Source organism: Scardinius erythrophthalmus (genome assembly GCF_964197995.2).
Source record: "Scardinius erythrophthalmus genome assembly, chromosome: 2".
Lineage (NCBI taxonomy): Eukaryota > Metazoa > Chordata > Actinopteri > Cypriniformes > Leuciscidae > Scardinius > Scardinius erythrophthalmus.
The window spans coordinates 47859437-47881862 of record NC_138222.1 but is presented as its reverse complement, the minus strand read 5'-3'; the positions used below and the strand labels follow the sequence as shown (position 1 = coordinate 47881862).

General features: G+C 37.9%; 1 protein-coding gene across 1 annotated transcript in view; it reads left to right on the top strand.

Annotated features, from left to right (window-relative positions):
- The window catches only part of shroom4 (shroom family member 4), a 51254-nt gene that overhangs the window by 4319 nt on the left and 24509 nt on the right, over positions 1 to 22426 (top strand). The window contains exon 2 of the mRNA XM_081392045.1: positions 15177 to 15328. Within this exon, the coding sequence (XP_081248171.1) occupies positions 15177 to 15328 (152 nt within the window). The remainder of the gene's footprint in view (positions 1 to 15176; positions 15329 to 22426) is intronic.

Sequence of the window (22426 nt, the reverse complement as noted above, 5' to 3'; positions counted from 1 at the left end):
TTTGCATTGAAATTGGCATTGAATGAACATGAGGAACAGTCTGATTTATGTATAAAAACCTTGTTGCTGCTTTCCCCCCCTCACCACTTTGTTAATCATCCCTCCCTCACATTCCCTGTCTTTTTTGTTCTCCTATTAAAGTAGAGATGGAAACATTGCGCATTTCCTTGCATTTCTCTTTTTCTGCTGTGAAGTTTATGTAGACCACATGGCACTCCAATCATCCCTCTCTTCCCACTCCTAATCGGTCAGTGGAACTTATTCTGGAGTTTTGAGGTGAAAGAAAGAAAACTTTGGACCGAGAGATGGAAATGTTTTACTGGGTCAAAATGTTTATGTTTTAAGTTTGCTGGCTTGCAGTAGAGCAGAACACTTACCGCCACTTTTTTTTGTGTGTGTGTGTGTGTGTGTGGGTCCAACCGTGTTAGTTCCGGAAGTGTTATATTTTATTTTAGAAGTATATTTATTCTCTCCATAGGCATGTTTTAACCCATGCACCAGACCAAACAGCTTAGAGATGAAACACAACATTACAAACTTTGATTCAAAGCCAAAAAATAACAGGAAAAAAGCAAAAAGGCCATGTGTTCTTTGAACAGGAATGAACTACTCATCCCATGAAACACAGCTAATGATGTAAACGAAATAAAAAAAACCAAATTATGTTATAGTCAAGTTATATTTTACAATTATTTACAAGTATAAAATACAATATATTTAAACTGTTGCAAAAAAAGGGAGTAGTGTAATATTAAAAAAATGAAATTTAAATCACACATATTGTTTCATTCAGAGACACTGTTAACAATCTTGAAGGCCATGGTAGGTCTGTCTAGAATCGTTTATGCATTTATGGCTAAAAAATCATTTGCTCTATTATGAAAATGAATGGGATTTTACTTCCAGAACTTGACTGTTGCGGCTGGAGCCATTTTTTCCACTTCTACTTCCATTTTTATCATCCCTCTGTTTAAAGTGATCTCTTTGTTTAAAGTAGGATTACTTCCCCATTTCTGTTATTCAGTAACGCCATACTTCTGCTTCTGGATAACTTCCCAAAGTTAAATCATATCAGTTTTGGATTGCTGTGTGAAACTCATCAATCCTGAGAGGTAATGCTTCCTTTTCCCACTGTTATTGCAATTGGATTTAATAGAGTAAATATATTGTTTCTTCAATGATTTGATAGAAGTCTGTTTGTTTTGAACGATGTGTTGATTGTGGTGAAGTCCGCAGCTGGTTATGGGTGTGGGAAGGATCTGATATGTGACAGGAATGTGTGCTTGGCTCCCGTTGCCTTTGCCTTGGGCAGCGAGGCTTTGATGGTGGGAGAGATATTGGGGTCTTATTGCCTGAGCCCCTCCACCACAAACACTCACCAGTGTTTCCACATGGTCTCTTAACCGAGCTGGGAATGACAGGACTTCTAATCAGTGAGGCATGTGTGTTCGCTGTGTGTTTGTTCTCTGAATGAATTGTGAAGGTTGTGAAGTAGGGACCTGGAGAAATGATGTTGTAATGATATCTGCATAATGAAAATTATAACTGCACATTCAGTTAAAAGTTTATTTTAACGGCATTTCGGCAAAAAAGCCTTTGTCTAACGATTTCTGCATCGTGATATGATAATATTGGAATTGTATAATAACTGCAATATTCTTAGCTTTTTGGGATTTTGGTCAAGTAGAAATAATTAAATATACTTTAAATGTAAATCTGCATAAATGGAGGTTGTAATATTCTCAAAAGTATGAGTGTAGTAGTACTCATGTGTAGAATGCACATTATATTGAATGCACATTATGCACATTATATTGGTTATCGGACGTATACAGGTTGCCATATTTGAGCCTTTTAGTGTTTTTTTTTTTGTTGTTGTTGTAAATATTGTCCATCATCTAATACTAACTCACTTAAAGTTAGTCTAAACAAACAAAACAAATAATTTTATAACACTGTTTAATGTAATCTTTAGCAAATCTCAATATGAAAATTGATTTTCTTTTTAAATGCACTTTAAAAACTTAGAATGGTTGGTTGTTTTTAGTGTTTTATTGTAATAAATTTTAATCATTTAATTATAAATATGTAAAAAAAATTAAAATCACCATTTATTGGATATATCAACCATAATATGAATATAATTATTTATAGGTTGTTTTGTGTTTTATTGTAATTCATTTTAATAATTTAATTTTGGATATATTTATTGGATATATCAAACATAATTGGAAGATAATTATTGAAATTTTTTTTTTTAATTATTTAAAATTTTGTATCAGTGCATCCCTAAAAAAATCCATTCTTCGCAATCCATTCTGGCATCACATGTATATACTGTGTTTACATGTGTGTTTGTGGCACGTTTTTAATACAAATACTTGATATAGTTTGGTCTCTAACTGAAACAAATATGCTTGTTGTTGTTATTCTGCTAGTTGAGACCTTTTCAATGATATATGACACGAGTCTACCTGTTATGTTTAATGATTTTACAGATCACAATTTCATGTAAAGCGGTTATTTTTTCATGCTATGAAAATAGAGCAAATATAAAAGCACTTGGCAAGTGATGGTCATATTCCCTATATTCACTGTAAAGCCAAGCTTCTTAACTTTAAAATTACATGTATTTTTGTGTTGGTTAAGCAAGTGGCTGATAAGTAACGGGATAACTTAGTAGCACCCCCCGCTTTGGATTTAAGAGGTTGGTTAACGATTAATCGATTAACTGATCATTCATTTAAACAATGATCGATTATGGGAATTTATGTAAATTGATATCACGAGTATGGAGATGATTATGTCTTTCCTAATTTGGTATAATTAAAAACTTACCGTTTAAGTGGTTTGTGGTCCTTTCAAGATTTAATGTGAAGACACATGGTAAATGATAATCAGGGAGTCAGTTTTCAAAGTTCATCTGTGTTCTGCAGGGGACCTGACCACATCAAACGCTCCACCAAAAGCTTGTTGGCCAACCTCGTATCCAACATTTGGGCTCAACCAGCCGTCAAAACCACTCCAAAGTCCTCTTTGCTCCCAGGGAGGTGAGTCTGGGGGAGGGGGATTTGTGTGTGTTTGTGTGTGGAGGAGGTTAGCTGGGGGGACAAGGTCACTTCACACACATTACAACGTCAAAAGACTCACTATGGCCCTATTCATAAACGGCAGGAAACTGAGGAATGACAGGTCCCAAATTGAGCCATCATGATGCCCCTCCTCTCCATGCACCCTCTCCTGTCTGCTATGACAGTGATGGATCAATCCAAGTTATCTTTGGTCCAAAGGTTGCTGACTCTCTGACATCCACCATTGTCTTTTTCGGAAACGAGGTCTGCTATACGCTCAAAATGTGCAATTAAGGCTATAATAGAGCAATCTCAGTGCAACGGCGTGACGTTGAGCATGTCAGACTAACAGATACGTGCATAATCGGATTACGGATCATACCTCCAATATTTGCGCACATGCACACTTTCATTGCTCCAATTACAACCCAACTCACCAAAGTAATTTTTTGCCAAGTGTACTGGCAAGTGGTTTGATGTTCCTTTAATTTGCCTCTCGTTGAACTTTGTCAAAACAAAGACAATATCTGCCCGTCAGGAGGCTTCTTCTTGGCTGCACTTCAAACATGGCTTCTCACCTCTCGAGGAGAGAGACCTTGTTATGAGAGCACACACACTGCTGTTTCTGGACGTGCATCAAAAGGTGGAGGTTTTCCCAGTGCACGTCTAAAGCATGATTGATCACTTTGGGATGTTTGTGGAAATGTCCACCAGTGGTGATATATGTTGTCCTGATCGTCTTAAAAATGGATTTTTAAGTGAGTCGCATAAGCTGTACTGATTTAAGAATGTGATCAAGTAACTGAACAATAAAGGCAGTTTTTTGATCTGGGTGTCATGTATGTGATTAGTGGTGCGTTAATACTGACTCTGGGTGAGTGTTGGGTTTCCAGTAAATGAATGCCAATTAATGTGGTCTAATTCGGTTTTGATATATGCTCATGTGCCTGTGTTCAGTTAGTCAGCCAATGTGATTATAGTAAGTTTTATAGTAAGACTTTTTGGGAACACTTCTTATAGTAACGATTTGTAGGACTTTTTATGAAAACTATTACAGTTTTAAAGGTGTAGTTTAACCAAAAATTTAAATAATTTTATCATTTACTCACCTAATGCATTGTTTAGCATTATTTATATTGTCATTTTTCTTAGAAGTGTTGTAACACAAGTACTCCCAAACATGATAAAAATAGATTTTCCTAAAAAATGTAAGGGTTTTCTATCAAATGAGACCATGTAGGCTACTTGAGTTTTGTAGAGTTAAAGCTTGAATGATCGGGATCGGTATCGGCTGATCATGATTACACGAAATCTGTAGTCGGTATCTCAAAAATCTCTAAAGTTAACAATAACAACACTGTTTTACGTACAATTAATGTGAATGGGGACTGAGGGGAAGAGCTCCAAAAATATCAAAAAAGCACCATAAAAACTTGTGCGCTATATTCCAAGTCATCTGAAGCCGTGATCATTTTGAATGTAAATTATTTAATGTTCAATTTTCAGTATTATTATAATATAATATTTGCCTTCATGTTCATTCAAATATGATGTTTCCAGACACCCTGTGCCAGTTTTGATGTCAGGGATGCCAAGCCGCATTGGTTATTGTTCTCTCATAACTGTTTGGAACATGTCATATTTGAATGTGTGTGAACTCAAATGAAACTTAAGAGCTACAAGAAATCATTTGGAACAAAGTTTATAACTAAATGATTTTTCAGACTTTTCCATTTTTGGGTGACCTATCCTTTTAAATCGTTTCTTGGAAACACTAATTGTAGTTATTTTCATGTTTGGTGTGTAATTTGTTTAGCTAGGACATTTTTAATGAGGACATTTTTAAACTCTGACCGTTGTAATCGTAATCGTGCAGCTAGGTTAATGAGCTGATCTTTGCATTGATGTTCGAATTAGGTGTTGTTGTGCTGTTTTAAATGCTTTGAGAAGGAAGTGCAAACAGCATTTGGCGGTTAAGACTGTGAAGGCAAACAAATTGAGGAATGTGATAAAGCAATTCTCCACAGAAAGGCATTTCTTCCTCACGAGCCTCCTTGAAACAAAACATGCTCTGTAAATCTTGTGTGTGATGGACTAAATGATTCTTGATGTATTTCTCTCTACTTTTATTTATTTGCACTTCTTCTTGATTGTTTTTTTTTGGCCACTAAATTTCTTTGGTATGTAATCTGTTCACCAAAAACCCTCTCCTGTGAATATAGGTCACTGGCTGTTGATTCAGTTGCAGTGGTGACCCATGGCTCTGTGTCACACCTTTAAAAGTCCCAGAGCACAATGGAACTTTAGACTCAGTCGGGCCGCAGCCATAGTTCAGCACACTGAGGTAGCGTTCTCTCATTTTCCCCCAGCCTGAGCCCTGAATGAAGCCTTTGTCACCCTCTCACTCACGCTGTCTCACCCACCTTTTCTCTCTCAGCCTCTCTCTCTTTCTCCTTCCACCCCCACTCTTCTGTCTATCCTCATAAATGAAGGAGCTAAAAGCCAGCAACAATATTCTCACCCACTCTGACCTTGAATCCATCCAAGTATGTCACTTTTCCAGGTTTGCCTGTATTCCAAGGTCTTAACTCTTACTTGGAGCGAAATCTCCCTTCCTGCGGTCCGGATCCTTCACTCCCATCTCCTCCCCATTTATGAGATCAGGCCAGCTCAAGGACAGATGTGTCCCAGCCTGCACCGGTGACCTCAGATACTGAAGGAAAACGTTCTGATAAGCCCTTTGTTCTTAGTAGGGGAGCTTTGTTTCTGCTTTGCTGTAGTGCTGAGGTGTTTTCTTAGCTCCAGATAAACCGAGTTTGTGTGTGTGTGGAGGGATAGATAAAGGAAACTTCTGTAGGGATTAGTGTTGTCACGATACCAAAATTATTGTTTCGATACCGATACCAAGTCAAGTATTGCGATTTCGATACTTTTTCGATACTTTTCCTGAAAAGGGAGAAACACTCTCAAATATCATTGCTGTGCTTTATTTTAAAACCGGGACAATATTCTAATCATATAACACACTAATAAATGGACATATGAACAGCAGATATATTAAACATTTGAACAAAATATGAAATATCAAAATATAAAAAATAAATTTGAGCAATGACATTCAAGGTAAAAAAATAAATAAATTTAGCAGCATTATCTCATTTATCATAAGAAACATAAGAGCTTTATCTTGATTCTGAACTGAATAAAAAATATGAACAGCAATTATATTAAACAATGTTTAATATTGGTATGATAAGCCTTATTGGTGATATATTTGACGTGGTGAGAGAGTTGTGGAAGGCCTATACTTCATGTTAAACAAACAAAGACAACGTCGGCAGTGTTGACGGCAAAATAGGCTACAGAATAATTCGTTCTGTATTGAGAGGTGCAATATTTGAAAATTGATCATATTTTTACATTTTATATTGTATAATTGTCAAAACATTTAAACATCAAAATGTCATTGATTAATATGTATTCGTGTCAAAATCTCATCAAAACATTCTATTTTGCCTGGAAACGCTTCCAAGACGCGTGCGTGTCGCGTGAAAAATAGGCGTCGGTTCTATTTCTAGCATGTACGCGTTTTCCGCGCGTCTCGAGCTGCGCCCAGACGCGTGTGTGTCACGCAGGCAGTTAACATGAGAGCCGAAATCAAAACGGACACGACACGCAGCCAGTGTGTGTCAGGCCTTTACAAATCTGGAACGCGGTCATTCTTAGAAGCGATAGCCTACTAATAAATTAAGGAATCGTGACGTATTTCATTTCCGGTTTTCTTTTGAAGTATCGGTGCACCGTGCAACAGAGCAAGGTAGGCAACTTACTTCCATATGTCACTCCTCCTCGCGTCATCTTTTTCAACGAGTCGTGGACCACTTGTGCTCATAGACAGTATATAAACGATTGTGCTCGCACATGCAACCATCTCTGTAGTGTTTTGTTACATGACACTGACAGCGGCAGGTTCTTTGCTGCGTGCGTCAGGAAAAAAACAGACGTCCATAGGGAGGCGGGTTTTTTTTTTGTTTTGTTTTTTAAGTATCGATACTGATCAATTTAGGTATCGTGACGTTTTTAATTTCCGAGTATCGCGATACTTTTGAAGTATCGATACATCGTGCAACACTAGTAGGGATAATACATATGTCAGTCAGCCAGTCAGTCAGTGGGGTTGTGTTGGTGAGTGGAGGCTCAAATCCTTGTCCAACAGTAGACAAAGGCAGTGCTGCAAAGGAGGGGGTTACTCAAGGCCCGCAAACTCATTCTTCTCTCTTTTATGAGCAGCAGAAGACGGCGGCGCAAGCTTGGGTGCTTAAATGCATTCACTGACCACAGAGTTACAGAGCTTTGAATACAACTGCTCATCAATCCCTGTTGTGTAGCTCAAATGAGAAGATATTGCTCTAGTCAAAGCAGATGTCCAGCAAAATGACCTAGAAAGTTCCCATGGCATATACGCGTGTATGTTTACACGCCCCTTGCAGAATCTGTGAAAATGTGTGAAGACATAAGGAATCACACCAAGGCAAAAGAGTTTAGGTTTCCTGGAATGAGATGGGGAAGTTTCCTGACGAGGATTTGGGTGGGAATGGCAGCTGTTAGGCCTCGTCTTGAGGAGGCCAATGGCGGGTTCTGGGCACTATGGGGTTTCCAGAGTGACCCACTGACTCTGCTTTTGATTGCTCTGGAATGAAAGCAAAGCCTGGGATAGCTGACTGTGTGTGCGTCAGGGCATGTTTGTGTTTTTTGAATGGATGTTCTGAATTGCATTCCCCCTAGCTTTTGGCATTTGGTATTCATTTTTACATTGAATATGTATAAACACTTGCAGGGGAACAAATTGCTCTGAAGTGAGCCAGTTGGTAAAATTATTATGTTTCAGGCAAGGAAATATAGGCCTAATGATAAATACTTGGCATGGTTTGCCTGAGGTCTTAAATTTCACTCCATGCTAATAGCTCAGGAAAAGTGTTTATTCCAGTTTTGATTTTATTGGAAATTGCATTGTCTAATTCTTAACTTGCGTACACATAATTTCCATTTGGCTCAGTCTAGACATTTAAAATTTAACTTTTATAAGTAAAACTTTAGTAGGAATATAGTCCTTTCTCTGTCCTCTTCAATGGCTGTACCCTTTTTCTTTTTTTTTCTTTTTTGGTGCGTATGCATTCCCACATACATGTGACTTATTTTCAACTCTTTCTTCGCTCCAGCTGCTGTGATGTCTGTTGTTTTTCCGTCAGGATAACCTCAGAGCAAAAGAGAGCCAAAACCCATGTTTACCACACTTCCTAGATCTGCCTTGGATGTCTTCGTCTCACACACTTCCTCATTATCCCACACCTCTCTTTCCATTTTTCCATGGCCACATTTCAAGTGCGCGTATGCAGTGCATCCTTTCCCAGTGGGATCAGAGACATTGTTTCAAATCAGCTGTTGAAGGAGTTTGTATGTGATGTTTTGGCTCAGGATATATAGTAATAAATCATATAGATCATATAAATCATATCACAGGTCACCCTTATACTCTGGGACTGTTTCTGTTCTGCGAACCTCTGGCTGCTCTCTGTTCGTGGTTTTCTGACTGGGGAAACCATTACAGGCATTGATAAATCAGCACTTGTTTTAGAGTAGTGTTCTTGGACAACCCTCCTCTGCGAAAGGTCCCGCTGGGAAAAGTTGAGAATTACGGCTAAAAAATGTGTCCAAACATATATTGTAGGTCTTGTGAAAAATGTTATGACAAGTTCCCTTAAAAATACGTTTATTCAAAGACTTAACCCTCCCAGATTAGTGTCAGTCAAAATAAAATACTTTTATGGAACATCATGTCATAAAATACAGCTTCATATGTCCATTCTGCACTCTTTTATCTATCACACGTTCACTCTCTCTGTCTGCGTTTCACTTTGCCGCCAGCGTCCAAGTGTTTTCTATAAAAAGGGCAACTGTTCTCCCTGTGTTACCCATGTTTCTTTGCCTGTTGTGGGATAGGCAATGCTTGGTAAGACTCTTCTGGTTTCTAGGCAGCTCAGGCGGACCGTTCTTCTGTCCAGCTGTGGCATAATGACGGGCAGTGAGCGACGCCCTGTTATTTATAGAGCGATAGAGGGGGTGACCTCATGCCGCCAGGGCTGATGCTGGGACTGGGAGACAGGGAGCCCATTCTTCACTGCTGCAGAGGTACGAGGTCCATGTAGACCCTCTACTTACTGCAGATTGGTTTTCATGCGCATACTTTGATTAACGTGATGAATTCGAGAACTGATCTGATCCCTGATGTGTTGATGCAGGTAAACCTTTTGCATTGTTTAACAATTTAACCAAAAAAGTCTTCGTATGAGAATTTTCTTTGTATGTTGGATTTTTGCATGTACTATATCAAGTTAATATTTTAATGAAATAGCCAGCAGTGGGCTTCTGTATGATAGTGGGAAAATATACATTTCATTTATTATTCTGGATCTGAATGCAGGACTTCTTTAATCATATAGTCTGCTTGCCCGTCTCTTACAATCCACTACAAGCTTGCATCCAGATGTGCCTCCATCCAATCAAAAAATAATGGATAGAATCAAGTTTCCATCCTTTTTTTATTTTTTATAATCCATTTCACTTGGATCTACATCACAATATAGGAGAAATTATTTGGACTTTAACGGCAAAATTTGTTTTACTTGCAGTGGCGGTGCTAGGCCGGCACAGTCTTCCCAAGGATTTCCTAATAATTTTCCTGTTTTTTTTTTTTTACTCTGTCACTTTCATTAAAAATAAAAATGTTATTAAAAACCTAACTAATAAAAGAGGAGGAGGAGTCAATTGCACGCTCAGGAATGGCGCGCATTAGCGAATGGAGATCATATTGAGCTCATAAACAGCGACCATTATGGAGCGCTATTAAATATGAACAAAAGATTGCGCAATTCAGACACATCTCGGAATAGCTTAGAAGATAACAACAAACGTATTGTCCTCTTGTAATCTGCTATTGGTGAGTAGTTACCCTTATCTCTTTGAAGATTCGTCAGAATGTTAGAAACGTCAAATAATATAGATTTTAATATAAATTCATGTGCTTTGTTCGTCCTAGCCAAGCGGTGATGAAAAAGAACAAATGTTGTTTTCGATCTTAACATACAGGCTAATGCGTTAAACAGGTGTCTTTTGCACCTCATCTGCTTTTCAGTTTCTTGCACCATGTCAAGTTAAAAGACACCCTGCGCTCTTTTCCATTTTTTCTAAGTTTTTAAAGCACAAGTGCATTCCTTCATTTAGCTTACTCATTATGTAGGTGAAACTGTCCATAGACATAATAAATACATAGATAAATACTACATGTCTATGGGACTGTAAGTCGTTTCAATAAACCGCTATTGATTCAAAGGGCTGATAATGTAATAATAAAGATGTTCAGCGAAATTGATACCATGCTTAATAACTGCATACTTTACAATGTGACTTTGTAAATGTATAATTTAAGGTAAAATGGAAAATTAAATTAGTGCAATGTAATAAATGCAGGATACTGCAGTTATTGATGCACTTAATTTTTTTCTTTGCACCCCCTTTGAACTATTTAGCCCCCCTTAGCACCCTCCCCCAAAAAATCCTGGAGCCTCCAGTGTTTACTTGTTTTTGGACATGCTATTGAATATGCCTGGTGGATGGCCAAATGGAAAAATGTGTGGGTGAAATTTTGACTTGGGCCAGTAAGCAACCACCCCTAACCAACCTAGAAAATGTAACCTAGAAAACTCACCTTAGCAACTAATTGTCAGTGCCTTGACAAATACCTATGTATAACAGAGTTTTGCCCTCACTCAGGACTCGAGACATCATATGATCTTGGTCTTTTTTTAATGTTAACCTATTTAATACTAGATTGTATGCAATGTGTAGTTCTGGGTCAGCCCACATGCCCTTTGTGCTGAATTTAGCAAACATATTGTAGTGGGAGAGGTGAAGACTAACTTGCTTCATCACTGTCCGACACTAACAGACACCCCTCCCTCCTGCGGTCTCTGAGCTTGGGAGTGGAAATGCATTTTTCGGTACACTGACAGCATAACTAGGAATTGCCTTTCAAAGCCGTTATTGTATTAAAACTATTCCCATCCTGGGACTTATAATTTTCGAGTCCTTCTCTTGTAATTTAAGGCGTTTCTCGCCTCCTTTAGCTAAAACGCAGACCGTATTTTATCTTGAAAAGGAGTGATTGGAAAGGAATCACAGTGGTGCCGTTTGTTTGCTGCAGCCTCTGCCCTCACTACTCATGTTGGGTGTTTTTATAAACAAAAAAAGTCTCAGGCAGAAACATTCACCTCCTCAACCATATTTTCCAACAGGTCTCTTTTGAAGAATGGGTACGGAAAATCTTATTCTTCGCATGGCATGTAAGGAGTGGTCACTCCTGAGGGAGATTAAAGGAATGGGGAGACCGAAAGGGATTTGTCACGTAGGACTGTTCAACCCTCCATAAAGGTCTCTTTGTGAACTTTATTTCACGATCACCAGGGAGCAAGTCAGTGCTCATGCCCAAGCCAAACAAGCACTCGTGTACACACACACACACACACACACACACACACACACACACACACACACAGGTCTGATGGAACATAGGTGTGGTTGCAGTTATTTTTATCAAGCCTCTAAGGAGAACATGAGCTCAAGGGAAAGGAAAGAAAGAGTGGGAGAATGAGACTACTGGGTGGGCATACAGGAAGGGAGAGAGAGAGAGAGCGAAGGATGGAGGTTCAGTGAGGTCCATGTGGTGTGTGCACCAACTGACGCCAACAGTTTGACAAAAGTTCTTCACTCTAGGTTTTCTAAATAATTCAACAAGATCTGAGAGCGAACACGCACGGTTGAAGTGCCATTACATCATGGCCCCGGGTACCCGTTAAACAGATTTAGTGGAGGATAGCGGGTGAATGCTCTTTTATCTTCTTCCCTCTCATTTTATTTTGGTTTCCCGGTCTTCCTCACAGGGAGTTTTGGAAGTTCTGAGCACTTTGGAATCTTATGAGGTAAGAAGGTGCGTGTGAGTTTGTTTTATTGCCAAGGGGGCACTCGTGCATGCCTGCCAACTATGTGAATTTGTTCTTTTTGTGCAATAGTGTTACATATCCGGCCATAAAACATACCTGTTATGAGGGTTACCGGGCTTTTTCCAGTGGAGTATATGCCGAAGATTGGATTTTAGGGTGGAAAAAGGCTGTATTTGTTTTGAGTTTGATTAACTAATGGAAGGTCAGGCTACATCACTTCTCTCCTGCACCAATGCACCTGGAGAACATACTGTACACCGGTTTCATTTAGACTCGCACAGAAGGTTTATTAGATTTACATAAATTCAGGTCTGAGATGGTACACTCATTCAGTCAGTTGAAAACCAAGTGGAAAAATAATTATTCAACCTGTGTCATCTGTGTTGCATGTACAAACAAACACATGCAACCTCTCAGAATTGAGATGAAGCCCCTGTGGTCCAGGCTGAAGGGCTTTGCGGATGTTGATTGTGGTATCCGTAGAAACAGTCTGTTTGGAGCAGATGGGAAGGAAGAATGGAGCAAGAAAGAGCAATGTCCTCAGCGAGGCTGTAATTGTGACCATACATCTGAATAATGTTTCCATTACATGCAACCAGCCATTTTGCATCTTAAACCAGCCAAATACATTAGAAAGACTTCAGCCCTCATTCACTGATAGACAGTCCTTCAGTCAGCATCTCTGAGTGATGTTATGCCTTTTCTCCTCAGGATGTGAAGAACAACCAGAGAATATCCTGTAGTTAAGTGTATCCAAAAGTTATTTAAAGGCTAGAGCCAACGAGTTAAACGCACTGCAAGTGCAAAAACTAGCCCAACAGACTCTCTTAGATGGCCTGACATTGGACTCATTAAAGTCATTAACTGTATCTTTTAGTCTTGGGGATGGAATATTTCTGTCTTCATCTGCTCTTGTGTCCAAAAATCATCTCTGGTCTCTTTTGAAGTCTTTGCTCTTTCAGGTCACATGAGTTGACTAGTGAACCGCCTGCCCACCTGAAATCTGACTTGCTGATCTCCGCAGATTTCCACAAACATCCGTCATTCACAAACTTGCCCGTGCATGTTCGGTTATTAAATATGTTTGGCTGATTTGATTATGCTTTCAGCTACCGGGTTTAATTGTTTTATCCCTTATAAATTAATTTCACAGAAATTTTGCAGATTTTCACCCAAGATCAGCACAGAAAATGCAAAAACGTCTCCAGATTCTGTCTGGGTCTGCTTATGAGACAAAATCTAACTGAATATTTTGTGAAGTATGAACTCTACCCACATCCTGACACTCGCTGTCCCCCACTGAGCATTTTATTCAGGCTGCATGAATATTCCCTTTATGCCCCTCTGGACACGTTCTATCTTTGATCTCCCCAAAAAAACACGCTCAAATATTCCTGCAATGCTCACCGCATACGAACATTCACACACAACACATGTGCATCTGTTTACTCTAGAAAGCAGACCGACAGTTGGCATTGGATGAGTCTTACAAAAATGGTATAGTGTGTGAACATGTTTCAGAAAGATTTGGTTTCATTGTTGAAACACGGGGCTCACTTGTTACAAAATGGTGGCATGTGAATCCGAGCATGTTTTTTTTACTCTGAAGCAGAACCAGTAAACATACTCAAGACAAAGTCAAGAAAACAATAGCCTGTTTTTGTAATGTGGTGCATGCTGAATATAAACCTATTTAAGACAATCTTTTGTCATATGCAGTAGGCTTTTATCATTTCTTGGTTTTTCTCATGATTTCTTTATTTTTAGTTTTACATTTATGCATTTGGCAGACACTTTTATCCAAAGTGACATCCCTGGGAATTGAACCCATGACCTTGTCGTTGCAAGCACCATTTACTGTTTAAACTACTATTTTAAGTTGCAGCTTAAAATAATGGAGTGTTTAATTCCATTAAATCCCATTGTTTAAAAAAGAATGTCTGGCTATTTGATTTATTTACCATTTGGATGTAAATTTGAACCGCTTTGTAATCTAAATTAGATTTTATGGCAATCAAGTTTATACAGTAGTTCTCAAAAGTCCTGCTAATTCTCAATAGCCCACTTCTGCTAACCATTTTATATTTTATTGCATTTAAGAAAGGAAATACTCAATGTGGTTATATATTATTTACTGTTTTTTTGTTTTTTTTTATTATTATATAATATGTATTTTTTTGTGTTACACACAGGATAGCTCTAAATGCCAATATGCAAAGAAAAATTAAATTGATTTGCGAGTTAGATTTAAAAATAACTATTAACACTCGTGTATGAAACTATCTCTGGGGCCGAATATGGCCCTCAGGCCTGTAGTTTGAAACCCCTGGTCCGCAGCATGACTGTAGCTGCTGTAAAGAGAAATGTGACTTCAATTTGAAAGCTTTGTGGCATTAGCTGTGTATTTTGATGGATGGATTTGTGTGAAAAGAAATGGGATTTAATGTAAGACCTAAAACTGAACATGATACTCTGTTGTAATGTATGTGTCCGCCAAACATGAAGTGTGTGCGTTTATGTTAGAAGCTGAGATTTACATGTGCGTGACTGAGTGAAAGTGTGATTGTGTATGTTTTGACTGGGCTAATATTTTGTGTATGGGATTTACTTGGCTTTTGGAGCTGATCTTTGACCCTTTGTCCTATTTTATGTAGGAGGCTCCCTAATGGAATGACTTGGTATTGTGTGTCTGTACAAATGTTTGATGAATGGCTGTGAACTCTCTGCATATACAGTACAACATTGTATGTATATTTGACTTCCGACCTCTCTGCCCCATGTTTTTAAAAGAGGAAGTGGTTACATGTGAAATGGACATGGCTGTGTGGGTAAACGTGCTTATCTGTAAGTTCTGTCAAGTGTGTCTGGGCTTCTCTGATTTAAGCGTTTAACCTCTATGTCCTCTTTGAGAGAGAATACGTGTTGCTATATGGCATTTTTTTCTCCAGAGGACCTCAGAAATGTATATATTTTTTTCCCTTCTGTGGTGTGTGGACACAAAGCGCAACATTATATTTAACCTTAAACTGTTTTTGTCTCTTGCTTATAGATAGAAGATGGAGGAAAAGCGGCTCAGTGTAAGAAGTTGAGAGTGGGGGATGAACTGGTGAACATTAATGGCTCTGCTCTCTACGGCTCCCGTCAAGAAGCTCTCATCCTCATCAAAGGTTCTTACAGGATTCTCAAAATCGTCGTCCGAAGGTATGCAGACACAGACATACACATTCGCTGACTTAAGTTTTGGACACGTTTACTGTTGTTCTGGGAATTTTCAAGGGTGAAATTCAGAAATTTCATTTGGTATCCACATGATCAGGAATTTCATGTGGGGGCGAAATAATTCTCTCTGCAGATTTTGCCTCCGGTTCGATATGTTATGAAAATTTGCTGCGTTGACCCACATAAGGCTGCTTGGATTGAAAGTGACTTCTGTGTGAGCTTTATACATTGCTACACTATTCGGGGTTTCTGCAGGTCTTAAAAGTCTTAACCATTACCCAAATTAAGGACTTAAAAAGGTCTTAAATCAGAGCAGAACATCTTAAATTTATTAAGTCATGATGACATTAAATGTTGCATACATTGTATATCTGTATGTATATCTTTCCTTACTATTTTATAATTAAATTATCTAAACACATTTAAACCAAGATGCATTCACTTGAGATGCAAATGTAAAATGAAGTCTTGGAAAACAAGAACAAATGTCATTGAGTTATGAAAACTTCCCTTTGAATTAAGTTTTTTTCTGAGCCCATTTGCAGATATTTGTTTTAATCATTGATAAAACAAATAATTTTCACAGAAAACAATACTTCATATTTTATGTCATTTTGTATCTCCAGTAAATGCATCTTAATTTAAGAATCTTTAGACATTTGCACTGGAAAACAAACTGGAAGACAAAAATACTAAGGGAGAACATAACTTGTTTGCAGTGTGAACAGAAGATACAGTAAAATATATTTCCATATTCTAGTGGTTGGGAACAGAGGTATTCAAACTACTTCTCTGTAAAATGTATTAAAAAGGAATGGATATCTCACTCGACATTTACAGAACATAATTGACTTATTGTGTTCACTTCAGTTTATTGCTTAAAAATTCTTTACTTTGTCTTAAAAAAGTTTTAAATAAACCTTCATTAAACCTGCACAAACCTTTCTATTGACAATAGACAATGTTTTGTTTTGTTTTTTGCCCACCAAATTTCATCCGGAATGTTATTGCACCTTTATATTGAAGCTGCCATTTTGACACACATAGATAGTATATATGCTAACTTAAGATGCGGTCACATTTACCTTTTAGCAAAATTTTGTTGACGAAATCCAGTCTTTTCAAAAGGAATTTTGCATTGGGGGAAAAATCCCTGTATAGATTTTGCATTGGGTTCAGTTTATCATGCAAATTCGCTGTGTGTGTTGACCAACAGAACTAATGCGATTGCACCTTTATAGTAAAATTGCCATTTTGATGTAGACACTCAGACATGCACACATATAAGCTAACTTAAGATGCGGTCACATTTACCATTTATTAGTGAATTTTTATAGACAAAATCCAGTCGTTTCATGCAAATTCGCCACTTTGAAGGGTTTGCAAGTGATTACTGTGCGAGCTTCAAACATCACTATACTATCAATAATATACAATGTATTTTATTTGCTCACAAAATTATGCTAATATGATGATCGTGCCTTGAAACTGCCATGACCTCACAGTAAATTGACATTTTGACTTCTGAAACATCACACGTAGAGGATGTGACCAGGATATGCAGTGTTTCGCTGTGAGAGAGCATCTGCGCAGTGGCTAAATCCACCAGTAGCCTCTGATTATGTGTCAGTTGTTTATTTTAGCTGGTGTGATGCAAGCTGACATCAGCAGAGTTTGGCAGACAGGAGAGGTTTGTCACCCATGACAGATAGAATTGACTGACACACCCTGTTTGACTCACTCACAGTAGCCTGATCTGGAATCAGATCTTCTGATGTCAATATTACTCCTAGTTATCAGGACATGCATGTTTGAGCTGTATCCAGGTCAGTGTTGGTCCGTTCAGTCTGACCACAGGGTTTTTTCCCTTTCTAGGCATGTGGAAAATCAAAGTGTCATGTGATAGCGCCTCACTGTGGCTGTGTGCAGAGGCGCAGTTGAGGCGTCTAACCAACACATGCGCGCACTCGCAAACATTTGAAGAATTTTAGTGATGCACTCACATGCAGTTGGTGATAAATGTTTACCTTTTATTGCTAGATTTATGTGTGCAGGGTAAATGAGGTGCTGTGTTGTTGTTGAGTCTGGACTGGACGTCCAGTCGGCTGAGTCCTGCACATTCCAGTGTGTTGAGGCCTCACTGCATTAGTAGCTACCAGACAGCTGAGTGTACGTCCCACACTCCTCCCTCTTTCATCTTCTTTCTCCTCTCTCATTTATTTATACTGTCCTCCCTTCCTCCCACTCAATAAAGCCACGATCTCCTCTCTTCATTCTTTTCACCAACAGTCTCAGTAAAAAAAAAAACTTTCATAAAGCTTTCATAACCTCATTCTCTAGCTTAAATATTCTGTTACCACATTCTCTAACATCAATCTGTAGCCTCTCAGCAGTTTCTAACTTGTATAACTCCATTTTTATGTCCTGTTTATGTTTATAATTTTTAAAAAAACCTTATTTTTGTGTGTTGTTACAGATTTTTGATTGTGCAAGTGTTCAAGAAAATGCAATAAAAAAGCATTAGAAAAAAATTATTTTTAGAAAAATAATCTATCTCTGTTGAGCCGTATAACAGTTGGTCGGAAGTGATGGTTTATAGTTTTTTTTTTGGAAATATTAGTATGTTTTTTTTTTACACACGCCTATTATTTCACTTCAAAAGACATTAATTCATCAACTGGGGTTGTATGGATTACCGTCATGTTTGTTTTTTGTGTGGTTTTTGAAGCGGCAACTTTTGGGATACTATCCACTTTCATTATATATATATTATTTTCCTAAATATCTTCATCTGAAGAAAGAAAGTCATATATATCTGGGACAGCATCTAGACATTTTTGTGTGGAGTATCCCTTGAATCCCATTTTATAGGCTCTCAACAGTTTATAACTTTTGAAAGCTTATTCTCTAACCTGATTATTCTATAACATGATGCACAATATATTGGTATAATATCAGTTACCTGCCGGTATTAGAGATTTACATTTTGATTACAAATGCTGTTATCTAACACATTTTTACTAACATTTTAGCAAATCTCTAAATATCCATTATTCATACTGTACATTATAATTTTCAATATAATTGTTTTTTATTTATTTAGACTAAATTTAATTGATTTTTACAATCTACCATACTAGTATCAGCTAGTATTTTATTATTGATGTATTCCTAATAAACACATTCTTGAACCTCTTAAGTATGCTTTAACCTGTATTCCCTTATTCTAAAGCCTTTAAACAGTTTCTAACTTTTATAATCTCATTCTCTTGCTTCAATACTCTTTAACTTCTGTGACCTCATTTTATGATCTCTCATCATTCTTTAACCTCATTCTCAAACCTCTTGACAATCATCTAACCTCTTGACATTCTCTATTTATCTTATCTGTTGTAAATAAACCAATTCAATATGCTGTTTATTTTTGTTCATACTCAGACACCAACCCCTCACTCACACGATTCTCAAAACACAAGAATTCTCGTGAGAATATATGTATTTTTTTTTACAGCAAAACACACCGTACTTGAGTGCACTTAAGGTAGAAGAATTTAGATTTACAGTCTCAGACTATAAACATGCTTTTAGCCAAAGAAAAATCTGAACTTTTAAACCTCCAGGTTTAGGATAGCCATCCAAACACCAGCTCTGCAGAAGCTAGCCACAGAGTCAGAGGTTCAGGAGTGAGGGAGAGGAGTGTAGAGATGGAAAAAATTCCTTTTCTTTTTACATCCGTTTATTTGGCTGCAAGTCAGAAATGCTGCAGTCTTTGTGTTATTACCCTGCCTGCGGTTTCTCTCTTGCTGTGGTTTTCTAGGGAGCACATCCTAGTGTGTGTGTGTGTGTGTGTGTGTGTGTGTGTGTGTGTGTGTGTGTGTGTGTGTGTGTGTGTGTGTGTGTGTGTGTGTGTGTGTGTGTGTGTGTGTGTGTGTGTGTGTGTGTGTGTGTGTGTGTGTTGTATTTTTCTGTTTGTGGGTTTGATCCCTAGTCACACCAGTGGAACTGTGCCGGAGGCTCTTGAAGGAATCAGATTTGATTGTTGTATGCGGATAGACTGTTGCTGTATATGATGTCTTTTTGCATGCAGCCTGTTTTTGTATAGAACTGATTGGTTGGATTGGTTAGAATGCATGTTTATTTATGCTTGGCAATCAGTCTAACATAGGCACGTCTGTGTCATTGAAGAAGATCAGTGCCGTTGCCGCCATGTTTAAATCGTGTCTGCATTGTGAGGACATTCAAATGGCTTTACCGACTTTTCATAGTCACTGTTCCTCACCTTTAACCTTTAGCAAAAAAATCACTATTGACCTTTCTGCGTTATCGAGAATAGTTGTGTCAGCTTTCTGTTGTTGCTGGTCTGTGTGTGTAAAAGAGAATCTTCATTTCTGGGTTATGGCTAAAAGGAAGGGGCTTAAGTATGACTTTGTGTATGTGAGGTTTTTGTAATGGTGTGTTTGTGTGTGTGCATCTTTGGACGTCAGTAGAGGTCACATGCATCACGCAGGGCTCATTTCCACCTCCATTTCAAGGCCAAGGAATGTATGACTATTCAGTCAGCACGATAGAGATGTTTTTTTTTTCTGTGCGTGTGTGTGTGTGTGTTTAATGACAACCTCCCTGCCAATCATTAGAAATTTAAAATTATACCAGCTAGTAACTGATACTTGAGCCATTGATAGGCAGTTATTGAGAGAGAAAGAATGAGAGAGAGCGAGGGAAGCTCTCAACAGTGTTTGATGGCAGCGTCTCTACTAATAGCGAAGCTGTACATTTAACTGCTTCAAAAAAAGTTACGTTACCACCTCGCTATGGAGAAATGTCATGCAAATTTTCAGTTGTAAACTATCATATGCATGCTAATAAACAACTAGTTAATAGTGAGAATTGGACCCTAAACTAAAGTGTTAGCATTTATTTTTTTATTTAGTTAATTAGGATTATGTTAATATAACTAAATTTAAATAATTAAATCAAGGCTTATTGGGTCCCCTCTGGTTGAGAACTACTGGTGTAAAGAAATCTGTTTGAAATAACAAAACTAATTTTATTGATATTTTTCAGTAATGACAGATTTTTAATCTATGTTTTTGGATTAGAGCTGTTGTGTCCCCCGGCTTTTCTTCGTGAATGGGAAGGTGAGCTGTACAGTTAAAGGATGTTTGTGGTATGCCGTGTCCAGAGACACACCGTATTGTTTTCCTGCACACACACTTTCTATTGTTCTTCAGCAGCTGTCTGGAATGCAGATTTGATGCACTTTGTCCATTGGACCGAACTTATGATTGCACACACTAATTCAGTGTTTGTGTCTTCAACTTTTGAGTTGCGAACCTGTTTAGTTAAGTACTAGAAGTATGAAAATGTATTATTCACACTGAAACAGTACAGTTTGTCTATTGATGTTATATAAACCTGATGTGCTCTGCCTGGAAGTGTGGTGGTGCCCATCTTGCAACAGAGAACAGTGTGCTCCTAAAATTTCTGGATGTCTGGTTCCTCCTAGTTCCAACTCCCATTTCCTGTTACACATGCTGACTGTAATAGCAGCTTTAGGAGCTGAGCTGGGAACCATGGGACAGAAATGTTTATTTACAGTAAATAACCATTGTCAGGGGCGGAAGAACTGTTTTTAAATACATATTTTGTCCCTGACTTAAGCCAAGTCTGAAACACAGACCTTATTTGGACTGCGAGCGTATACGTTTAAGATATTTAGATTCACACTCTCATGCTTAGACTAAAGGAAAGGTAGGTCTTTACAGGAAAGCCATGTGAGGGAAGGGAAGCGTTGCTGTCTTACTTTGGCATATACGTCTGGATTTATTGAGCAATTGGCACACCATATGTCAGAAAAAAAACTACTGCAATAGATTATCCATATATATAACATCTTAAATTTGAAAGGTGCAGTGTGTCATTTCTGACCTGCTAGTGGTACCAAATGGAATTGCAATAGTCATTCCCCAAATTTTTTTTCAATCAGAATATTTGGATTTTGATGTTGTTTAGACCCCAGAAATATCTTATTTTGTGCTCTACAGAAGACAGTAATATAGGTATGAAACAACTGTGAGTAAATGAAAACCGAATTTTCAACCATACCTTTAAACCACCCCAGAGTGACTCACGACTTTGGTTGAGCCAGAAATTTATAATAATAATAATAATAATAATACATTTTATTTATAATGCACTTTACATTTCAGCGAAATCTCAAAGTGCTAAATTACATCCAATAATTGACATGTACAGACAGAAATTGACATGTACATGTTGGGTTGCTCAAACAAACAGGAATATTTTGAAATCGCAGTTCACATTATTGGATGTAATTCAGATAAATGTATTACACACATTACCTTTAATCATTACCAATGTTTCATGTCTCAGCATTTCTTGCAGCGTTTAAATAGAAAAAGAGCAGTTAATAAATGATACTTTTAGCCATGTGCAAATCGCATTACAGGAACCAATGGCTGTAATCTACTGTAAAAGCCAACTGGCCAAATGCTGATATAAAACTGTAAGCACCACTTCTCTCATGAGGAAATAAAGTGTGGAGAGCCACTTCAGTAATCATCTATCAAAGGTTGCCTGGTCTCTCAGGGAGAAACCCCAGTTGCACTTCACTCTATGAGTTTATGATCTTGTGGTTTGGAGAGGCCGTGGAGGAGAGTTATGAAGGACAGAGACAGCAAACTCAGGAAGCTTCAAGAAAAAGCAGTTTCACGGTAAGACCCTGTCCGCTGGTCTAAGGAACAAGAAAGAACAAAGGAGACTCAATGCCAAAACAATGGACATTCCTTACATTCCCAAGACCACCACCCCCCTCCTGACTTTCCACATATTAAGAACAAAACTCTAAGATCTTTCAGACTCCAAAACTTTCCACATGTCAGCCTCAGTGTTTTTGATCAAATTTGAATGCACAGAATTTATAGATTATGGCTTGCTGTGCTGTTTTTAGTTTAGAAAATGTGCTGGATTTCTGTATATGTTTATATTAGGGATGCATTGGTAGTCGATAATTATTTGAATGCTTTGGCCGACAATATGAAAAATGGATAATAATTTTGA